The sequence below is a fragment of the Vicugna pacos genome, chromosome 20 (genome assembly GCF_048564905.1).
Source record: "Vicugna pacos chromosome 20, VicPac4, whole genome shotgun sequence".
Classification (NCBI taxonomy): domain Eukaryota; kingdom Metazoa; phylum Chordata; class Mammalia; order Artiodactyla; family Camelidae; genus Vicugna; species Vicugna pacos.
This window is the reverse complement of record NC_133006.1, coordinates 40,995,652-41,018,693: the sequence shown is the minus strand read 5'-3', so window position 1 is coordinate 41,018,693 and position 23,042 is coordinate 40,995,652. Positions and strand designations below refer to the sequence as shown.

General features: G+C 48.3%; 1 protein-coding gene across 5 annotated transcripts in view; it reads left to right on the top strand.

Moving 5' to 3' along the window:
- Positions 1–23,042, top strand: part of FARS2 (phenylalanyl-tRNA synthetase 2, mitochondrial) — a 281,140-nt gene that overhangs the window by 12,971 nt on the left and 245,127 nt on the right. For 4 of the 5 annotated variants that reach the window (XM_072945735.1, XM_072945733.1, XM_072945737.1 and 1 more), the window contains exons 2-4: positions 2,884–3,488; positions 16,332–16,491; positions 22,754–22,885. In XM_072945735.1, the coding sequence (XP_072801836.1) occupies positions 2,884–3,488; positions 16,332–16,491; positions 22,754–22,885 (897 nt within the window). The remainder of the gene's footprint in view (positions 1–2,883; positions 3,489–16,331; positions 16,492–22,753; positions 22,886–23,042) is intronic. The other variant, XM_015234686.3, reaches the window with a different exon arrangement.

Genomic DNA, 23,042 nt, shown 5'->3' with positions numbered 1-23,042 from the left:
TCAGCTCGGCCTTTGGAGTGGAAGAGCCGCCACGATGGGAAACAAGTGGGCATCGCGGGGCTTCCTCAAACGCCATTGACAGAAACAGGAGCTGGGCCCGTCTGGTCCTCAGGTCCTGAGCTGAGTGGTATTTCGTTTCCACCACGCAAGCTGCTGTGTTTTCTTTGATTCATTCATCCCTGTATTTAAAATGCACTGAGGTTTAATCTAAATTGGTCAGATAAGATAGAAGTTAAGATCAGTAACTAAAGAGATGTCGTTTGAATGTAACAGTCTTGTTTGAGAAGTACTTGAATTGCTCAGAGTTCTGAACTTTGTCTGGGGGTAGATGCATGAGTTTTTGCAAGTTGCACAATCTCTTTGAAGCCTAGTTTCTTTGTAAAATAATGAGCATCGCCCTTGCCTCCCCGAGTTGCTGGAAGGAGGAAGCCCACTGTACCACAGAGGCGGGACCAGCACCGACTTGGTCTTCCTGGGGTTCCTGTTTTTTCCAGATGAATTCCTTCGCATAGAGAAACTTGACAGGGGGAGAAAGGCACTTACTTCTCAGATGGGAGTGGGAAGTCTGGCATAGTCACGCTCTCTCTGTAAGAGATGGTAATAGAAAAAAACAACAAATTGTTTTGGGTGGGGAGAGGTGACAGATGGGGCTGAGCAGATAGAGAGAAAGTCTGAAAGCAAGGACAAGAAAACCTTTCCTTAGCAAGTCCGGGGTGGCATGAGGATGCGGCGTCTCTGTAGCATCAGAGCCTAGAAGTGGGTCTGGGGTCTGGGGAACTGGGAACTGAGGGGTGACGGGGGTGAGCGACCCGTGAATCGCGGCCTCAGGAACACCTTCCCCGGGAGAGTCCTGAGCCCGGTGACAGCCCTCGCCTCCGGTGGGAGAGGTGCTTTCTCGTGTCTGGCCAAGGGCGCTAGGACCTGGCGCTGGCAGCCTCCCAGCGTGACCGCGCTGCGATGCGGAAGGCGGCCTGTGCGTATTTAAAGTCTGCATCTACTGCAGTGACAGCAGCGAACGCTGCGGAGGGAAGACTGATTTCTGCTGAAAGTCAGCCAGAAATGCTTTTCACTACAGCTCTGCCAAAACGGTGCCACACGTGCATGAATCCAGTGCCTCTGAGAACTTCTCAGACAGAGGAGCTCCACACAGGCTTCTCACGAGCGGTGTCACCCGCGTGGTCATCCCGCTCGGAGCGGGTTCTCAGCCCCACGCTCCGGGTGACCCGTGCTGGCTGGGGGCGTTCTCGCTATGCTTTTGATGGTCGCTCGGAGCAGTTTAACTCCCCCGATGCAACGTCGTATCACGAAGTCACGCGTTTTCTCAGTGTGGTTGTAGGGTCCTTGAAGTAAGGCAGCCACAGGGTCCTATACCTTATAGTGCCCCAGTGGGTAGAAACGGAAAGTTTTAGAAGATGGACTTGGCTCCTTTAAGGTCATGGTAAATTTTTTATGAACATAGGAACATGACATCTAAAGGTGTTCGTTGCTAAGCTCCTTGAGTCAACTTAAACTTGCTTCTGGGCCGGGGCAGAGAGCCCTCGTCAGTGGTCCAGAATCCTCCATCGTTATCTCAGCTCTCCCAGTGCTTGGGGTTCGGTCAGCTGTGCCTGGTCTTGGTCACCTCATTTCTGACGTGAACAGCCAGTGCTGGGTGACTACTGCAGTGACTTTCAGCTGGGAAGTCCAGTGTTGTTCTTACTAAATTCTGGGTATTAAAAAAAGTTTGGTCAGTACTCTGACTCTGGCTGCTCTGAATCACTGCTCTGAATCAAGGACCCTACAACCACACTGAGAAAACGCGTGACTTCGTGATACGACGTTGCATCGGGGGGGGGGGGGGCGTTAAACTGCTCCGAGCGACCATCAAAAGCATAGCGAGAACGCCCCCAGCCAGCACGGGTCACCCGGCGCGTGGGGCTGAGAACCCGCTCCGAGCGGGATGACCACGCGGGTGACACTGCTCGTGAGAAGCCTGTGTGGAGCTCCTCTGTCTGAGAAGTTCTCAGAGGCACTGGATTCACTGTTCCTGGTTTCCTGTGGGTGCGTAGTAGAGAGTTGCCTGTTTACAAAACCGACATGTAATTGATGGGATTCTGCAATGGTATTCCGTTTCAGTGACATGACCAGATGTGAGGATAAAAAAGGTTTGCATCTGTGAGAATAATTTCTGCTGTCCATTGGTATAGTCTCTCACTCAGTGTCAGCTTTCCTTAAATTTTTTATTTTTATTTTTAGAAGTCTAACATAGAAAAAGCACTCCTAAAAGTGGTGTATTTTATTGGAAACATCCAACAAAAAACCCCCAACGTGTTGTTCACGCCATTTTGTAAGATGGTCAATGAATCCAGAAGTCACGCGTGGTCAGAAGTGGGCAGAACTTTGTGGCTGTGAGGACGAGAGGTGGGAATGGGCGCGTGTTCCTCACACTCTCCCTCCAGCCTTCAGGGGCCGGCACGTAACCACGTGCTTCCTTTAACTGGTGAGACCCTGCTGGGGTCCAGCCAGCTCCTGCTTTAGGTGAGTCCTCTCAGGCTTTGGTTCTGGAATGTCGTCAGAATGAAAGGAAGGTGTCACATTTAAGGTTTTATTCAGCGTGAGGGGTTCAGGACGTGACATGATAAAGGAAATTTTCTTTGAACTCATGGATATAAATGTTAAGAAAGGACAGCTAGAGGTAGGGGATCTAAAGTGATAGTCCTGATTCTTCTGATTCAGAGCCTCTGCCGGCAGATTCCCTCAACTGGACCTTCTGTCTGTGTGGAGGCGGGGGTGGGGGAGACACAGCTGTCAGGACGGCAGTGGGGGGCTGGCAGGAGACAGAGGACATGCTCACTTGCCACAGAGTGCAATGTAACTGGTGCTTCACGTGTGTGCTCTTTCCAGAACCCGTGAGAGAAGCTGCTACCATGGTTTGCTCGGCTCTCAGGAGGCTCGTCCAGGTGCACGTCTCCCTGGCGAGGAAGGCCAGCGGTGTCTGTCGGGGCCACGAGCATCGGCCTGCCACCCCAGGGGCCCCGGGTGGCGTGGTGGAGCTGCTGGGGAAGTCCTACCCGCAGGACAGCTACAGCAACCTGTCCCGGAAGGTGCTGTCCAAGGTGGGCCGGAACCTGCACAACCAGCAGCATCACCCCCTCTGGCTGATCAAGGAGAGGGTGAAGGCGCACTTCTACCAGCGCTTCGGGGGCCGCTCGGGGACGCCGCTCTTCTCCGTCTACGACAACCTGTCCCCGGTGGTCACCACCTGGCAGAACTTCGACAGCCTGCTCATCCCGGCCGACCACCCGAGCCGGAAAAAGGGCGACAACTACTACCTGAACGAGACGCACATGCTGCGGGCGCACACGTCGGCGCACCAGTGGGACCTGCTGCGCGCGGGGCTGGACGCCTTCCTGGTGGTGGGCGACGTCTACCGGCGCGACCAGATCGACACCCAGCACTACCCCGTGTTCCACCAGCTGGAGGCCGTGCGGCTCTTCTCCCGGCACCAGGTGAGTCGGAGCCCCTCCCGCCTGGGGCTTGGCGGGTGGCCTGGCGGAGGCCACGAAAGTCCATCCCAGTGAAGCCAGCGCTGCTGGCCTTGATCTGGGTGCATTGCCTTGGTAAATCACCCTCCTCGATGGCTCACACATACCTGGCATCCAAGATGGCTCGGGGCACAGCGCTGAGGCCTGCGGTCAGGTTACCCAGCTCTCAGTCAGCGGGGGTTACTGCTGTGTTCGTGCTGTGAGACCCCAGTGGATTTCTCTGCCGGTGCAGGGGACTGGGGGCTGGCTGGCTGAGGCTGTGAGCTGTGTTCTCGTCCCCAGACCCTCCCCTGCCTCCCCTGTGTCACGCTTCGGGCGCTTTGCATTCTTCCACTGGGAGGCTTTGCAGTTACTGCTCTTTTCCAGGTGTGTGTTTGGCGGCACAGAGCCTTTTAGGTCTGGAAGCCTGACATTCTGTCCAGTCTCCAAAGCGCCCGCTCCTGGCAGCTGTTAGCTGACATCCTAATATGTTGTAGGCATCTTTTTTTTTTGTGGGCAGATGATGATAATTCCTTAAAGCTTGAGTCTGTTTCCTAAAAAAGCGCAATACCACTTGTTTTTCATTCATTTCTAAACTGTCTCTGTTTTTATGTAAGAAACAAATGGAATCAATGAGACACAGAAAATATCTGACTTGCATCCCTTAGTACTCCTTCCAGACACGTTCATTGAAACAGGTTGGGTAATTAGCATCACAAAACTCCCTCCTTCGGAACTCCAGGAAATGGGCCGACCTTATGAACAGGAAAGGGATAGTGTCCTTAGGCTGAGGAGTAACCATCATTTGTTGTGTTAGATAAGTCATGTTGTCGGAGGAGACGGTTTGCCTGGGACGTGCCATCTTCCTGTGAGTCTGCGATCGTACAGAAGTCAGTTACCTTTACAGACATGGCCCTCCCAGCTCGACCCCAGCGCTGCTAGATGAGCGCTCTTGCCACTTGGAACAGCTGGCTGTTTCCTAAGTTGGGAGTGATAATAAGGACAAAGAAGGAAGTGGATAAAGACAGGTCAGAGTCTGGGGCATATGGCCAGGTGATGGAAAGTCACCTACAATTAATGAGCCAGAGGAGATGTGATGCCCGAGACGGGGACCAGGCCATGGCAGTGGCAGGTGCTCAACCCCACTGATCTCATAAAAATGAGGAGAAGTGCCCACGGAGTGGCAGCCCTGTGAGCTGTGGCCGTGGAGCTGTGAGCCTCATGCTGGTGGTTTTTATCTGGGGGGCGGGCAGGCAATTAGGTTTATTTATTTATTTTAATGGAGGTGCTGGGGATTGAACCCAGGACCTCATGCTTGCTAAGCATGCACTCTACCACTGAGCTATACCCTCCCCTCTGAAAACTGAAAATTTAAGAGCAATGTAGAAAGTCTTATAAAGTTATATTTATTCACTTTAAAAGACTCTCCCTTGTCCTGAGGTGACTTCCTTGTTACTTTCTTTCATAAAGTGATGGTGATAATTAAAAATTGGCCTGTATTTGTCCAAATAAATCATTGCCAACCTCTTCTTTGTCCCTTGAATTTTTTGGAATTTTTACTGGTCTATGAAATACAAAACTTAAGGTCTTAATAACTGAAGATGTAGTTATATTACAGAGAAGCTGTAAATATTTTATAATTATGCATAATTCATGAATATTCACACAGAAATAAAAGGGCATGTTTTGGTAGATGAGGTGGGTGAAGGTGTACGGAGGGGTAAGCTTTTGATACAATCTTGACCACAGCAGTTACTAAAATACTGCGTCATCATGATGTCTGTGTCAGATTCATTTCCCATCCCGCTCCGCTTTGAAAGTAATCACGTTGCTCCCCGTTTTCTCCTGTGGGTCGGGGCTCCTCTGTAGGCTGTTCACTTGCCTGTAAAGTCTCGGTCCTGGTGGAGTGGACATCCTTCATTTCAAACGACCCCTTTGGCATCCATCGTGGTTCAGCTGTGTTAGAAAGCCACTCTCATTTATCGTTAGAAAATTTCGTTTCTCTCCCTTTGGTACTCTCTCCCACTTTCCAGATGGTTCGTTAGAACCCCGCCGTTCACGGCTGCTTCCCCTCCGCACCCCCATGGTGCTCTCGCTGTGCACCCAGGGTGGTCTCTTTCTTCTTGCTTTCTGCCCCGAACCGCTTTCCCGTCTTTCAGTGAATGACAGGTTTTTATTCTCCACCAGGTGGTTTTGGGGTTTCCTTAATAGCCTCACGCGCAGGGGCTTTGTTGAAGGCGTCTTTATTTAGCCTTGGTGGATTGCAGTCACCATGTCTCCCTAATCTTTTCTTCAGAAGCTTTTAGGGAGAGCGCCCCCTGTCAAACACACACTTCAGCTGAAGTGGCCTTTCTCTTTTAAAATCTATTTCTCTACTCAAATGTGCACTTAGGTTTGTCTCCTGACAGGGAGGCGAAAGGCATCAGGCCACAGCCGGGACCCACGATCCACTGGGTTGGAGGCCCACCCCGCTATGGGGGAATGAGGAGCGCTTTGGAGACCCACTTCAAGAGAGTCCGGTCTCTGTTTTTTGTGGCACAGGGCTTTTGCAGATAGTTCTTGCCTCTGACAAGGTAGAAATGAATGGCCTCAGCTTCAGGCCCCATCACTGACCCACGTGTTGCCCGTGACTTTGTGGAGCCGTCGGCGCCCACCGCCTCCAGCTGCGGGTTTGGGCGCCTCGTTCTCCAGTTGGTGAGTCAGTTCCTGCAGGGCGCCGCTCTGGCTTCCCTGTGCCTCGTCCCGTCTCCACCCTGGATCCTGCAGAGTAGAGGCGGGGAACATGCACTCGGTGCCTCCCTGATTCTGCCCATGTCCACCTGGTGAGAGGTGGCAGCTCCCGGCGCCAACCGCGCAGCGGTTCCTCTATGGCTCCTCTGGCCGGGCAGCCGCTCTCAGGGCCGCATCTCGTGCTGCGGCCCTCCCAGGAGCCGGCGCGTTGGTCAGGGCTGGATTGCAAGGCAGAAGCCGCCCGTGACTCCATCGGGGAGGGCTTCACCTACAGATTTATTAAGAATAACACTTGTACGTAATGATTGGGCGATGACGGGGTGGTGAGTGAGAAGAGAGCTCGAGAGAGCACAGAACAAAGATTCAGGAGCAGCTGCCGCCCCCGAACTGAGGCTGAGCCCCCGAGAGAGCCTTCCTGCCCCCAGGGGTGGCTCGCGGAGTGGCACTGAGGTGGCTAGTGGTTTCAAGGTGATGGAACTGCCGGAGAGCCACGTTCTAGAATTTGCTGGAAATCTGCTTTCCGAGGTGCAGGAGAAGCTGTCTGTGGGGGTGGTCTTGCAGGAAGTGCTGTGCTGGGAAGCTGCCTCAGGGGGTGGTGGCGCAGGGGACAGGGCACACGGGTCCTGCAGGAGTCTCCTGGCAGCGTCTCTCCAGCCAGCCCTGCTGCCCGAGCTTAACACCGGGCCAGCTGGCAGAGGACAGATATTCAGAGGGCTCAACTCCACTTTCACGGAGCCATCAGTGAAGGGTGGATTTGTGGCCAAGAGGGGATGGACTGATGCTGGCACAGCCAGCTTGCTCCCTTTCCTGATACCTGGAAGACTTCAGGGAGCTGGGCTGTTACTCACCCAGTGAGTGAATGGCTAGGGAAAGTCACGTTTAAAGAGGCACCAGCATTTTCTCTTGATTCTAACTCAGTGTTTCTGATACAATGTCTGTGATGGAGAAGCCATCTAGTTATTTGTTCTTAGTACAGGGATCGGGAGGGTGAAGGCCCCGAACCAGCACAGCACCGAGAGGAAAACAGGCGAGTGTCTTCCGCGTCTCACGTCTCATTCTTCCTGGATCTCAGGACATCGTCACCATGTACGTTCTCCCTTTGCTCCTGGAGGCCAAGAGGGCCTTGTTAGGTTTTCCTGAATCCGCATAATTACAGTAGCAGCATTTCTTGTACCAGCTGCAGTGCGGTCTGGAAGCAGCAGAAGTGTTTTCACGGCGACGTTCCGCTCCCTCACGGTGGATGTCACACCTTGCTAGGGCCCACGTCTCCCGGCCTGGGGCTGGCTCCTGGAAGCCTTGTGTGGAGGGGGTGTGATTTCGCGTCTTTGGCCTGCTCAGCGCAGGTGGCGTGGTGACGCCAGCCTCTGCCGGGCCAGCGGCCTGTGACACAGCCCAGCGAGCTGTCAGTTCAGATTCCCGCGGGTGTGCGTGGACGTAAACGGTCACCCCGGCTCTTTAGCCAATAGCGTGCCCTTCGGCAGGTACTTTAAATGGCCTCTTTCTGGAGCTTCGCCCCGGAATCTGTTGTCTGATGTCATCCTCCAGCCTTGTCTGGGGTAGGTCTCAGTGAAGCCGTCAGCTTGTCAATATGAGTGAATTTGAAAGATGAAATAGGCTTTTCTTAGTCTAGACACAGCCTCTAAACACAGGGCCTGTTTTAGCTGTGTACGGACTGTATGTAATGTATGTGACGTCACAGCATTTCATCATGGCAGTGATTTCTAACCTTTCACCATCTGAGAATCGGATGAGAGATTTAGACACGAACGAACACACACACTCCCTCTCTCTCTCTCTCTCTGCATGTAGTTTAAGGGGTATGATGGGCACCTCGACTAGATGGTGAGCTCACCAGTCAGCGTCAGGGAGCGAGTTCAGGCGCCACGTGGCTCATCCCCAGCCTCAGTCTGGAGTACATTGGAAAAACCTGCTCCTTTTCCTGTGTCTGTTCCCTCTTCCCGCATCTGCTGCTTCTGTGTCGTGTCTTGGATCACGTTGCCAAGCTGGGATTGCGCTTGCTGGGTGATTTGAGCTGTTGGGTTGAGGTCAGGTGTTAAGAGTCAGAGGCTGTCTGGAACAGGAGGGTGAGTTGCTTGTATCTGGGGAAGCCAAGCGAACAATCTCTGTTTCAGTCTGAAGGCCTTTCTCCTGGGGCAGGGAACGTTCCTACGTAGTGGTCATTCCCGATCCAAAAGTGGCAGTGGTTGATCTGTGTTTAGAAAGCTTGGAAAGCGGAGAGCTACCTGGAGGTCAGACGCAGGCACAGAGCTGAGGGGCTGGGTCTTGTGGGAAACAGATCTTAACCACACGTCCGACAAAGGTGACTCTTGGAGGCCTGGTATGTGTCGGGATTCAGATAATTTGTTGCATGTATCGTTTAAGGTTTATGACTGAGGGTCAAAGCAGGGAAGGATTTACGTCAGATGAATGGAAAGAAGAACTTTCTCAGCATAAGGATCTTGAGTGAGAGACCGATTTTCAAAGGGGATTTGGGCGCCACCTCCAGGGTGATATTTCTCACTATCTTGAGGACATGGACCCTCAGATGAGGTGACAGACCCCTCAGCTGAGCTGCCCCGACTCTCAGCTTTTCAGTGCGCGAAGTACTCTGACAGCAATCGTGTGTCAGGCTGCAGAGAATTTGGCGGTGGGACCACGCGGAGTACGGATCCGTCTGCTTTGGCAATAGTGGAATGAATGATTCTCACTTGAATTACAGGGTTTTACGTATAATATTAACACCCAGTTGTTAGATGTTGAGTCCGTCAGGCATGAACGTGTTCTACAGTGTTTAACAAATAGCCCACGATAGGTCCACCCGCAGTGGTACAGCTAAGAACCATTGACGGCTGAGGGCTCTACCAGCATCAAACCTACAACCACTGCACGGCACCGTGCAAGGGGCAGTGATAGTTTCCTTCCTGTGAACTGTGCTGATTCCAACTTTTCAAACGTGTTCCAGGCCTGTGGGGCCTTTTCGGTGGTGTCCATTTACATTAGTCAGGATTCTGTAGAGCAGCAGAACCTGCAGGGGGCTGTGTGTGTGGGCAGGGGAGAGGAGATGACTTATATAGAGATTTGTTGTAAGGAGATGGCTCCCTTGCTCGTGGAGACTGGGAAGTCCTGGCCACGGGGAGCTGGTGGTGAAGTTTTACCCTGAATCCGGGTCTGACAGCAGAAGACAAGTGTCCCAGCTCAGAGATAGTCAGGCAGAGGGAAAGAATTCTTTCGTAGTCTTTCTTCTCTTCTGGTCTTCAGCAGATGGGTGAAGCCCACCCACATGGGGGAGGGCAGTCCGCTCAGTCCACTGATTCAGATTTTTTTTTTAATTGAAGTATGGTCAGTTACAATGCGTCAATTGCTGGAGTGCAGGACAATATCCCAGTCAGGCATATGCATACATATATTCGCTTTCATATTCTTTTTCATTAAAGGTTATTATAAGATATTGAATATAGTTCCCTGTGCTATACAGAAGAAATCTGCTTTTTTAAAATCTATTTTTATACATAGTGGCTAACATTTGCAAATCTCAAATGTTAATCTCATTTAGAAACACTCTCAGAGACACATCCAGAAATAACGTTTAATCAAGTATCTGGGGACCCCATGGCCCAGTTAAGCAGATACACAGAATTAACCATCGCAGTCATGGGCAGCCTGACTCTGTAGTGGAACATACAGCATCCCCGTCATTTCTGAGGACGCCTCAGTTTTGCTCTGTGGGTGCCACATTCTAGAAACACTTAGACAGTTTCTAGTAAATCGCCTTTATTTATACATGACAGTTGGAAAGTATGGAATTGTGCACTCCTTGCCCATCAGGACTGATTGAAGGACTTGAACTTCTGGCTTCTTGGCTCTTGGAGTCCATCTGTGGGTCGTGGCATCATGTGTGGAAAATGTTTCTCTTAGCAGTGTCAGTCAGTCTGGAAATGATACCAGCGTTGGGGAGTCAGATCCTGGCTCTGCAGCTCACTCTCTGATGGCCGTAGATGGGTCCTTTAACCACCCTGAGCCTCAGTTTCCTTGATTAAAACACGGATAACTATTTTTTCTTTCTTTTTTTTCTATTGAGGTATAGTCAGTTTACAGTGTTGTGTCAGTTTCTGGTGTACAGCACAATGCTTCAGTCATATGTGAATATACATGTTCATTTTTCTATTTTCCACCATGAGCTACTACAAGATACTGAGTATATTTCCCTGTGTTATACGGTGTAAACTTGTTTATCTGTTTTATATATACCAGTCAGTATCTGCAAATCTCGAACTCCCAGTTTATAAACAAGGACCACTCCTGAGTGTGGCTGGGGAACCCGGCAGGGTGTCTGATGAGTGGGAGGCGATCGGCAAGTGTCAGCACGCCCACCCCCCACCGTTTACCTTGAAATAGATGTCTGCCCTTTCCGTGCTGGGTAAGCGTACATCCACCTGCGTGTCATCCACGTGAATCACTTATCTCATGGGTCCTACTTTTTTAGATCTGATCTACTTTTTTTTCTTTTTCTTTTTTTTAAGCCACTGCTGTCTTTTCTGTGGCTAGTTAGTCATATGTCTTCTGTCATCTCCCTTGAGAGTAGGCGACAGTGTAGCCAGAGTCTTGCTGGGTCCTGCTGCTTTTCACCCACTGACATCACAAATGAGCCGACTGGCCCTCTGAGGAGGAAAACGCACTCTCTCTCTCGCCTGTCATCATGGACTAGGAGGAGGAGAACCAGACACCACGATTTTCTTGTCAACAGCTGAGTGGGCGAAATTCTCTCCAGTTCACACCAGGACGGGGTGTTTTTGTTGTTGCCCCGTTGGTTTTTGCCTCCACACGTGCAGGTGTCTAATCTTGCAGGTTGTTTGTGTGCAGCTTCCTGACACTTTCTTGCTTTGAAGTTTCTGATGTTTCCTCGTGTAGGCCAGAGCTTGGCGGAATGTTAATATCCATCCTTCTCCCACTGGTACCCTTCGGAGTACCCATAAGAGAAGGAAAGTACTGAAGAATATACTTGTCATGATGTGTCAGAGTTAATAAAGGCCAAATAACCAGGTGGATTTCCCGAGTACCCAGGAGGCAGAGGTCACCGCTGGCCCTCACGATGCGCTGACCCCCGTGGGCCAGGGGGTCCGCTGCATGAAGGTGTGGGCACTCACTTCCTGCCCCCAGCATCTTCCTGACCCTGGCTTCTTGGGAGCATGCGTTCTCAAGGACCCGAACAGCCTCTATGATATATTCAACCTGAGTTTTCGCTCCTGGAGGCTTGAGATTTTGACAGACTGGGTTGTGCCGTGGAGACCTGTTTTGAGTCTGCAGGTGAAGGTCTGGCGTGGGGGCTTCCTGAAAAGGCTCAGCTGGAAACCCCTGGAACGTGTCCACTTGGAACTTGAGCTTCATGTTGGGTGTAGCACCCTCAACAGCCAGTGCTTTGTTCAGCTGCCTGGCAGAAGGAGCTTTTCAGCCACCAGGATGTTTCTTTTGCCACATTTTTCACCACAGAAGTTGACGGTTGCGGATCTGTTCCCATTACTGCCCTGGCACAAGTCTCACGGCAAGGAGAGGAAACGCGGCAGGCAGCAGGAGACAATCCCGTCTGCCCTCCGCAGTGCACAGATTCAGTGCACCCTCCTCCGTGCTAATCTCTGTAACTTGATTAATTGGCGTGTGGCGCGTTCCCAGAAATCCAGGCAGCCACAGAACTGATTCAGTCTCAATTAGCTACAACAGATCGCACTTCCCACAGAGACCCCAGGACAGAGCTGCGTTTAGCTGGGCCCTTTCGAACATGAGTCCTCCCAAATAAGCAGGAGTAGATCTCACTGAGGGCCCAGTTGTTTAAAGAAATTAAAACCCGTGGAAATTAGCAGCTGAAATCCACTTGGATGAGTCGGCTATCCCTTTAATACGTCTGTCTGTTCATCTCACTAAGACATCCCAATCCTTCTTCCAAAGTGATTTGAATACTCAGTATTTGCTGAAATGCTCTGGTTGGATTTGAACAACGTAATTGAATTTTCTTGCTGCATTCAGGGCAGCAGAAGTCTTGGGAGTTCCTGTGCGAAGATATGTGAACTTGCTTATTTTTAGAAGTGATTCTTACTTATTTCTCTGCCTGTGAACCGAGAATTAATAAGTGGTGGGCCTGCCAAGTAGAATAGGCTGCATCCGTCAGAGTTTCAGGCTGTGTCTGTCACCCTCAGGGCGAATGCCGTGTCCCCAGGGCTCAGAGGTGATCGGCGCAGTGACTGGCTTTGGCTGAGCTGAACTGGGCGGAGAGTGGATGCCAGACGTTGTTAGGAACCTCATCCTAAGCAGGCTTGTTGTAGAGTAACACCCTGTCTCAGTGCCGCTCCTCTGGTGCTCGGCCGAGTGAGAAAGGCAGAGAGACTGGAACGTCTGCACAACACAGTCGGCAGCGTGAAGGGGAGAGGCCAAGGCCCAGAAGGAGGAGATCTTTATCCCAGGGGTAACGATGGGAGGCTGGCCAGAGGCTCTTCAAGAGGAATTTGAAGTTCTGCAGGCAGAGATGGGGTGCTGGGTTCCAGGCGGTGGGAGGTGCGGACTTGAAGGTGTGAAGTCACGGGTGGACGGCACCACGGGGTGTGTGTCGTGGAGCGGCCGGAGCTCGGCGGGGTGACCGGAAGTGATGTCAGAGAGAGACGTGAACCCTTCCTTCTCTGTAACTTCTTGGAGTTGGAGCTCTAGTTCCAAAAGAATGAGGAGCCTTGGTAACTTTTAAGCAGAAGAGGGTGCCGTCGGGTTGGCATTTGAGAGGAATCTGCAGGGTAGCCCGGGGGCTGGCGCCGTGGAGGGCAGGGTCGGTCGTCTGAGGACCGATGTAGACCAAGCGGAAGAAATGGCAGCGATGACAGGTCTGCGAGGCGGGGCTGGAGGGGCGTCAGGGAGAGGATTGGCTGGACTTGATGGCGGCAGGTGGGGAAGGGAGGGCGGGGGAAGCAGGTGAGAGGTGGCTTGCCTTCTTGGTGCTGCTCCCAGAGTTCGGGCTCACGGGAGGAGAAGCGTATTGGGGTGGGGTCAGGAGAGCCAGTGGACTTCAGGGCAGGTTTACGTGGCGGCTCTGCTAGGGGACACGTCCAGTGGGGTGGGTCTGTGTGTCTGGGACGGAGATGGAGATTGACATTCCATCAGTATCTGGGGTGTGGAGGCAGCTCCGAGTTTCACTGCCTTCACCTCGGGGACAGTCAGCAGGCTAAGAGGTGTGCCCGGGTTTCATTCTGAGTCTGTTACCACCCACTTTCTGGTAGGCAGTTAATCTTCATTTCTGATTCATCATTGCTGTGATATTTGTTTATTTTTGTTTTCTACAAATGAGCAGATCTGTGTATATTTTATTATTTTCCCTTATTTCTGACATGAAAAGTACTGGATTAAGGTTTTTAAAAGTAGTATATAATATATGCCACTTTTTTCACATAGCAGTATATCTTGGGAATCATTACATATCATTTCCGAGAGATCCTCCGCATTCTTTATTACGTCCCTAAGTACGCTGTTGTAGGGGTGGACCGTGGTTTATTCAGCCTCTCTCTTTTGTACAGACATTTCTTTGTGTCCAGTACTTCGCGGTTACAAACAATGCTGCAGTGTACAGCAAGATGATTTAATTATACATGTATATATATATATTCTTTTTAAGATTCTTTTCCGTTATAGTTTATTACAAAGTATTGAACATAGTTCCCTGTGGTATACAGTAGGTCCTTGTTTATCTATTTTATTTGTAGTTTATATCTGCTAATCCCCAACCCCTAATTTATCCCTCCCCCCTTCTGCTCTTTGGTAAACGTAAGTTTGTTTTCTATGACTGTGTGTCTATTTCTGTTTTGTAAACAACTTTATTTGTATCTTTATTTTAGATTCCACATATGAGTGATATCATATAGTATTTGTCTTTCTCTTTCTGGCTTACTTCATTTAGTATGACAATCTCTAGGTCCATCCATGTTGCTGCAAATGGCATTATTTCATTCTTTTTATGACTGAGTAGTATTCCATTGTATGTATATACCACAACTTCTTTACCCATTTCTGTTCATGGACATTTAGGTTGTTAATATGTCTTGGCTATTGTATATGAATATGTATATATTGTATATGCTATGAACATTGGGGTGCATGTGTCTTTTCAAATTAGCTTTCTATGGATATATGCCCAGGAGTGAGGTTGCTGGATCACATGGTAATTCTATTTTTAGTTTTTTAAGGAACCTCCATATTGTTCTCCATAGTGGCTGCACCAATTTACATTCCTCTGGTGGTGATTTGAGGTCAGCCTAGTTTCTCACTGATTCCCCTCTCCCCTCTTCACCTCAGTTTTTCTCAGCTTGTCCTTGTTTACCTCAAAGGGTGGGGGCGCAGTAGCTTTCTACCCCTCTCCCTCCGTCTCTGTCTCTGTGGCAGCTGGCTTTCCTTCCTTCCTTCCTTCCCTCCTTCTTTTCCACATACAGTTACTTTGAAGTTGAGGCACTCTTTGTTTCCTGCTGAGGGCATGGCGTTTAGTAGTTACATTTTCTCTTTTTCTTGTTCTAAGTTATTTTTAGAGGAAATATTGAAGGACACAGACATGGCAGTTGCCCTATCTTTAGTTCTTACAGGAATAATTTGAGACTTGGATAGTAGAGTCTTTTTCTGAACCGATTTGTGCTCGATTTTGCTGGGCACTTTGAGGAGCCAGCACTCTTGGGTTGCCCTAGTGCGTTCCACGGCCTGACGTTCTCTCTGTCGCCGGGTGAGGTGACACCTGGCTGGGAGTCTGTACAAGAATTGGGCACTTCTTTGTTTGTTCTTCCCCCGAGTACCCTCATCACCCTTTAGTCCCAACCTGTTCGGACACGTGAGCTTCCACTTTGGCCTGACTTGCATGATAAGCTGTCACAACCGGTATTCCGTGTCCACTTAAAACCTCGGCTGGGCAGACAGTCCCGTGTTTCTCCCTGGCTTTGTGCTGTGCTTTTTTTCTGGCTGTGTGCTTCCCCACAGAGTTTTGTTTGGTAAATCCTCTCTATTGTGTTACTTCTTCAGTGCTTTTTAGAATTTCTGTACTTTTTAGTAGATTTATCGGGAGATTTGGTTCCAATTATCCAGCCCAGTATTACTTTGAAACAGCAATTGATTCAGTCTTTTATTAAAACATTTTTTTTTAATGTTTGATTTCATGGGACTTTGGGTGGAAAGAATGGTAGATTGATTTGGTCAGCTCTCCGTCCTGAGCTGGTCTCCTGACACATAAGGACCTGTTTTGTTGTTCCAGATGGGGACACTGTAACAACAGCCTCTGGGGGGAAGGTGCAGCTCAGGGGCAGAGCGCCTGCTTAGCATGCATGGGGTCGTGGGTTCAATCCCCAGCACCTCCAATCAATCAGTCAGTCAGTCAATCAGTCAATCAGTAAACCTACCCCTTCCTCCCCAAAAAACCCACAGCAGCCTCTGATTTACAACAGCTGTGTTTAGTAATAACAATTGTGACAACAATGAGGAAAATGTATTTTGCCACCACGATGTGCCAGGTACTCCATGCTTTTCATGCATTATTTTATTTAATGATCATAAAGTCTGTTAATTTATTGTCATTATTCCCCCTTTACATACTGTTTCCCAAGGCTTGGCTCCCACATCACTTTTTGGGGTTTATTGGGGAATAAGTACAGAAACACGTTTAAGCCTTGTCTGGCCTTTGGAATTACAGGGCAGCCAAGGCCAGTGTGTTCCCAGCCTAGGAGGACTTCGTTCCTAGACTGTCCCTCCTTCCCTAGTCTAGGGTCACACTGCAAGGACACTGGAGACCTGATTCACTGATATTTCCGCTAGCATGGAGGATAATGTCTCTTGTGAGGAAGTGACTGCAGGTGAATGAGTGCCAAAGGAAAACAGAGAGACAGCAAAGATGAGAATGGTGTCTTTTAGTTTCCTAAAGGTTCCCCACTGCTTGTAGCATAGTGCTTTGTTCAAAGTAGGTACCAAACGCGTCTTAACTTCAGTATGTTTGCTGACTGTAAGGTTCACTGAGTTTTATTTCCATATTATGTTTTTTGGTATAGACTGGTCAGGATACTATTTTAATTTATTTATCTCATTCTTCTTGGTTTACAGTTATTTGCTGGCGTGAAGGATGGAGAAAGCCTGCAGCTTTTTGAACAGAGTTCTCGCTCTGCCTATAAACAAGAGACGCACACCATGGAGGCCACGAAGCTCGTTGAGTTTGATCTTAAGCAGACACTTACCGGGCTCATGACCCATCTTTTTGGAGATGGTAGGTACTGAATGCCTTTGTCTTCCGGGGCTTGCGTATTCAACAGTTACCACCTTCCTGAAGTCATTAAGCCTACTTGTGCCTAGATTTTTGGTCTAAGTTGTGGCTTCATGGTTTCAGTCCTCAGTGTGGTAGAATTTAGGGATTTCCTGGTTCATTCCATTTGAAGAGATGGAGGCTATGAAAATGGAATTAGCTAGAGAAGGAAAAATGATTACAGCCTTTGATAAGAATGATAATGGACTGAGGTCAGTATCATCAATGGGAAGAAAGTGTGCAGGCTGGTCAGAGTGGGAGTGTTACTGTATCATCATTAGGTCAGACAGGTCCATGGGGCAAGATTTGTCACCGTGGGAGGGGGCCCGGTGTAAGGTTTTACATATTAACATGCTGATTACTACTGCCAACAGCAAAATCTTAGCAGCCCATCTCCTGGAGGAAAAGCAATCATTTGGAGACCTGGGTTCTCACGTTAGTCACTTGTCCTCCATTATTGCTCCAAGAAGTTTTTTTGTCTGTAATGTCCTCCTCCAACTATTTCTAACTTGCTTAAGACACTGCTTTGTTTTTAGAAAGATGTAAAAAGAAAGTAAAGAGGTTTTCCTTAATTGTGGCCTAGATTTTAAAAACGCTTGGAAGACAGAAGCCCTGGGTGGTTAGGGTTATCTTTTATTCTCTTATTCTTGTGAGTTTTTTTTTTTTGAAAGAACCACTTTATTGAGGTATAATTGACATCAAACAAACTATACATATTTGAAGTGTACAATCTACTAAATTGACATGCAGTAAGCAACACATTTACACAGTTTTGTAACTTTTGACATAGCGTACACGTGTGAAACCACTAGCGGCGTCAAGCTAATAAACGTGTCCATCACCCCACAAAGTTTCCCCCGTGCCTTGTAAGCTGTCCTTGCTTCTCCCTGCGCCTGCTCACCCCAGGCCCCAGTGACCTGCTTTCTGTCACTGTTGTTTACTTTGCCTTCTAGATGTATATAAATGAGATCCTATAATGTGTGCTCTTTTTTTTTTCCCCAGCTTATTTCACTTAATATAATTATTCTAAGGTCCATCCACATTGCAATGTATATCAGTAATTCGTTCCTTTTTAGCAGCATCCAGGTCATAGTTTGTCTGTCCATCCATCCAGTGATCGCCATTTGGGTTGTCTCCAGTTTCTTGATGTTACAGGTAAAACTTCTGTGCATGTTCGTGGACAAGTCATTATACGGACGTATGCTTTCATTTCTCTTTGGTCAATGCCTAGGAATGCATTGGCTAAATTGTATGGCAGGTGAATTTTAACTTGCTAAGAAATAGCTAAACTGTTTCCTGAAGTGTTTGTCCCATTGTACATTCCGTCCAGTGGTGTATGAAAATTCCACGTGCTCTTCATCTTCACCCACACGTGGTGTGGTCAGTCATCTTAATTTTAGCCCTTCTGATAGGAGAGTAGTCGTATGTCACATAAACATTGATGTGTAAAGAGCTCCTCCAAGTAAACAAGCAGAAATCGAGAGAGATGGGTGCACACGGAGGAGACGGATGATGTAGCTGGCGTGACTCAAGAATGTGTGAAAAGATGCTCGCCCTCATTATTAATCAGGGAAAGCAAACAGAAACCATCTGAGCCATCCTTTGTCACTCTTCATGCGTGAAGAAATGTAAAAAGCTAACATTCGTTAAGTGTTGGCAAAGACAAACAGGATGTAGTGCACGGTGCTGGCCTGACGTCGAGTCTCAGTCCTGTCGTCACTGACTCCTCATTCGCCTCCGCCTTCTCATACCTCCGATTTCCCCTGCTTAGGTGCGAACTCAAACGTGTGTTCGAAAGGATTCTCATTCCAGTCTTTGAGCCTCAGCTTCCCCGTTTCAGTGAGATTTGTTTGATGATCTTGACCGCTGTGCTGTCAAACGCACAGTTCATGTAATATTTAAGAAACCGCTGAATGATTACATACATTCTTTATATACATACAGTTTTAGAAAGAGCACCTCAGCTTCATGCCAGTATCTTTTCCTAGGAGGCAGAGAATGGTGTTAGGGAGGAGGTACGAACCAGGCTTTCAAGTGTTCATAGTGATCTACTAAACCAAAGAAGATAGGAAGTTAAATATGACAAAATGTTGTGATTTGATGAAACTGAATAGTGGGCGCATGGATGTTGGCTCTTTCCTATTTCTGTCTCTTGGTTTGGAATATTTCATATTAAAATGGTATAATGTAATCGTGAAACAGGTTTCAGATGGAGATGGCTGATGGGAAAATCCTATTATAGCCAGCCTCTCTTTACTTTCGTGATAAAAGAAAGGAATTGTGATCTTTTTAGCGGTGATAATCCGGTTAACACGGGCACGGGGAGATGGATGGTGCTGTTCAGGCCATTTTCGAGGCAGGTGAGGGTAGAGGGGTTCTGTATCTGAGGGAGACAGTGTTTCTCTTCACAGAGAGATTCAGGGTTCCTGCATTTTCCCGTTGTCGAAACATGAAGGAGGTTGCTTTAGAGCCCTTCTTATGTATGTCTTGCTGCACGTTTTATCATCAGATGATTTACTGCTCGGAGAACACATCTTGTTTCTATGCACTGAAGTCTTGTCTGTGAAAAAAGCCTTGTATTTTTTCTTTCCTTCCAGCGGTGAGATCGTGTTTCACCCCATTCACACAGTAGCCAAATGTCCCCTGAATCTTCAGAGACGCCTTAGCCACGCAGCCTTGCCCAGCCCTGGGCGCCTGAGCTGCATGTACTGCTAAGGCAGCTGTCGCTGGAGGGGCGTTTGTACGTTTGTTTCATCTGCTAACATGCTTCTCAGGGGAGGTGCAGGCAGGGTCGGGAGGTGCCCCAACCAGGCCCTTTCTGGGAACGTCAAGGGTGAGGGGCTGTGTTGTAGGAAACGAGCTGAGTGCTGTCCCCGTGCCCACGCTGAGTCTTCACTGCGCCCTCGGACTCGGCTGTTTCTTCCTCACTCTGAGGGGCAGCGCCCTGCTCCTACTTCGGGCATTTCAGAGGGTCACTTAATTGTTGCATTTGGCTGGGGGAGGGAAGGTGCTAGTTGCTGAAAAATGTCTCAGTCAGCCTGTCTGGGTACCAGCAATCTGGATGTCCCTTAGAGTGACAGCAGCCACTGCAGTGATAGTGATAGTGAGAGGAAGTAACGGTGTCAGAGGCTGCTCTGAGCAGGCTGTCAGGATTCGCTATTCCTGTTCTGAGCTGCGTCTGCGAGATACGGTTATTAGAATCTTCATTTTTAGATGAAGGAACCATGTGACCATCACACGCTGGGAGCACTTGAGGCCTGGTTTCAGCCCTGTCGGTTTGACTTCCAAGCCCAGGTTAGCGCTTCTGAAAGGAGAGAAGTCATTTTAATAATATTTCAGGGACTGTGAGGCCCACAAAAGCTGTGGTGGTAAAAGGGGTCTCTCACTAGGTGGGCCCCCCGACTCTCCCTGTCCCCAGCTCAGGGCAGAGCCCTGCCTGCTGCATCACAGTTACTTGCACCTTATTTATTTTTTAATTTTTTTGGTGGGGAGATAATTAGGTTTATTTACTTACTTATTTAGCAGAGGTACCTGGGATTGAACCCAGGGCCTCACGCATGCTAAGCAGGTGTTTGACCACTGAACTGTACCCTCTGCCTCATTTACATGTTAGGTACCAAAGCTCACTTAGAAACTTCAAATTCAGGCTTTCTTTAATTAGCTAATGAATAGGAGCTGCCTCAGAATTATTCCGCAACTCTTTTTATGTTTGTTTTTATGGTCTGAGCTTTTTGCTCTTTTAAATGATTAGTGTTGTATTCCTTTGTTCTTGAAAAGCAAAATTCAAAATTAGAACACACTGTTTCCTCGTGGCAATTTGTTGTTATTACAGCTGCTTTAGTTTCAGGGTTGTCTGTTTTTTTCCCTCTTCCCCTCTCCAAAGCAGTTTATTATTTCCTGCTAACATTTCAATTGCACTAGCACCCTAAGGCTGTTAGAAGAGAGGTTATCAGTTTGGAATTGGAAAGAAATAAAATCACATTTGGAGAGCTTTTGTGCTTGTGGAATTTCACTGTCTTTTTTTTTTTATCATTTCTTGGTTGGTTTCCCTTCAATTTTGGGGCCGTATTTAGCAGATCGTTTCTTTCAGGGCAACTCAGGTGGGGCTTCGGGTTTCCTGTGCTTTAGCTTTACTTTCTGTCCTTCGGGGTTTACAGCTGTCTTCAGTACCATCTCCTTGGTGAACACTGGGATTTCTGTTTAGAAAGCGTTGGCTTCGTTGCACAGTTTAGGAGAACAAGTCTGAAGGAGAAACAGATTTTGATTTTCCCCTGCTGTCCAGATATGGTGCTGTGGGCAAGTCATGTCCCTTCTCTTCTGTTTACGAGCAGAACAGTCTCGTGGGTGTCACTGAGATGCGCTCCGAGCGTCCCTCCCGGGACCGGGCTGTCGCGAGTGCAAGTGGCTGCAGCCGTCAGCTCCCTTGGGATAGCCTCCGCTGTGGGCAGCCTCCTTGGCCAAGGACATGCCTTTCCTAGGGCTGCCCACATCCCAGGACTGGTGGTGGCAGGAATATCAAGGTCCGGCATTTCGGCCCACGGCTCACCCCCGACTGCCCCTCACCCCGCCCCACTGTCCCCCACCCTCTGTGGGGCAGTCCTGATGGGCTGTGTGAGCTCCAGAGCTCTGGTGAGTTAAGGTTTTTTTGGGTCTAATTGCAGTTGGTTGACCTCCCTCTGGCCCAACCTCTTCCTTCCACAGGTGTTGATTCTCCCAAAATAACTTGTCAACCCCACCTCCACAGGGACCTGCATGTGATCCTTACCTTGCAGGGCTCTGTAGCGTGAATGTCTCGTGTCTTCCATTTCTTTTGATGTTTTCCTCTGCCCACAAATCCCTATTAATATAAATGAAGCGAAAGCGATTGAGAATTAAGTTTAGAGTTGTTAGTTCTCTTTTGGTCCTAAAATTGAATCAGATTTAAAAAGTGTTTAGGCACGGTACTGTAATAATCTTTAAATCCGCTCTTTTGGGCTGTCTAGTGTTGTCTGATTTGACCTAAGAGATTTTTTTCCCCTATCTGTGAAGTAGGCTGACAGAGGCGTAGTAAATGCTCAATAAATGGAAGCAATGTTTGTTGTTGTTTTTATTCATTTCACATTCTGATTTCCACAAGTTTTTTTTTTCTTTTTTTTGGCTGTGGGGAAGTAATTAGGTTTGTTTGTTTGTTTATAACAGAGGTACCGGGAATTGAACCCAGGACCTTGTGCGTGCTAAGCACACACTCTACCTCTGAGCTATACCCTCCCACAACAAGATGTAAAATGCAGATAGACATGGGTGAGAAAATGATATTTTAAGCCCACAGGGGCATGTTACCATGGAGGAAGGGAGTCAGGAGTGTTCCCTGACAGAAGAGAAAGTTAGTTACACAAGTGGAAGGAAGGTGGGGAGGGACCGTGGATGGCTTGCCCAGGGCCCACTCTTTGGGTGCTCCTCACAGTGGGCATCTGGCTACTGGGGGACCTTCTAATCTCGCTTCGCTTCTTTTAGTGACTGCTGTTCTTTGCAGGCTTTAGTTGTTTTGAATTTGTTAGTCTTTTCGTTTGTTAAGTAACAACATCATTGTTCACAAGTGCCATGTGTATGATCGCTCACTGACAAGTGCATCCTGTTTACCGTGTCCTTTTTTTTATTTGTCTTGGTTGTAAGTATACCGATCGTTTATCTGCAGGAAATACGTTTTGACTTCTTAAATGGATTGCTTAAATTTAGCTGATCTTATTTTATTTAGCTTTTTACTAGCTCTTAAAACTTAATAAAAGTTAATATATCTGTTTATGGAAGTGAAAGTTAGTAAGCTGATCTTAAATTAGTCATAATGTTGAAATGTAAGTTTGAAGGACAATATAGTAAAAATAGTTCTTTAACTCTAAAAAGATGTCACTTTCACTTATAGAAACTGGCAGAATTACCTGCTTGCCCATGATCTTGACCTAATTTTTTCCTCCGCCAGGTGGTTGCAGGGATTTGACAGGTGATTGATTTGGTTTCAGAGGGTCCTGGAACTGCACGAAGTGTTTTTCTTATTGGAAAAGACATGTCCAGTTTTTCACACGTTTTAAGATTTATTGCCTCCCTCTAAAGTGTTGCAAATTAATTTGTTTGCTATTTATTTGACTCAGAATATAGTAATTGGTGTCATTAGCCAAAGGGCAGATTTGATCACGGGGAAGGGAAGACTGCCTCTGACTCTCTGTGTTGTTTTTCTCTGGCGCATCTGCAGGACTGGACATTAGATGGGTGGACTGCTACTTTCCTTTCACTCATCCTTCCTTCGAGATGGAGATCAACTTCCACGGAAAATGGCTAGAAGTTCTTGGCTGTGGGGTGATGGAGCAACAACTGGTAAATTCAGGTAGAAAAGAATCCAGCATTTATTTGCAGGCTCTCTGAAAGAGCACTCTCTTCCCAGTTAATGTTATTTGCATACTAATTTGCATACACATTTACATTCCCCCCCCCCCCCGGAAGTCCCTCACAGGCTCTCTCTCCTTGCATTGCCCTGCAGACTT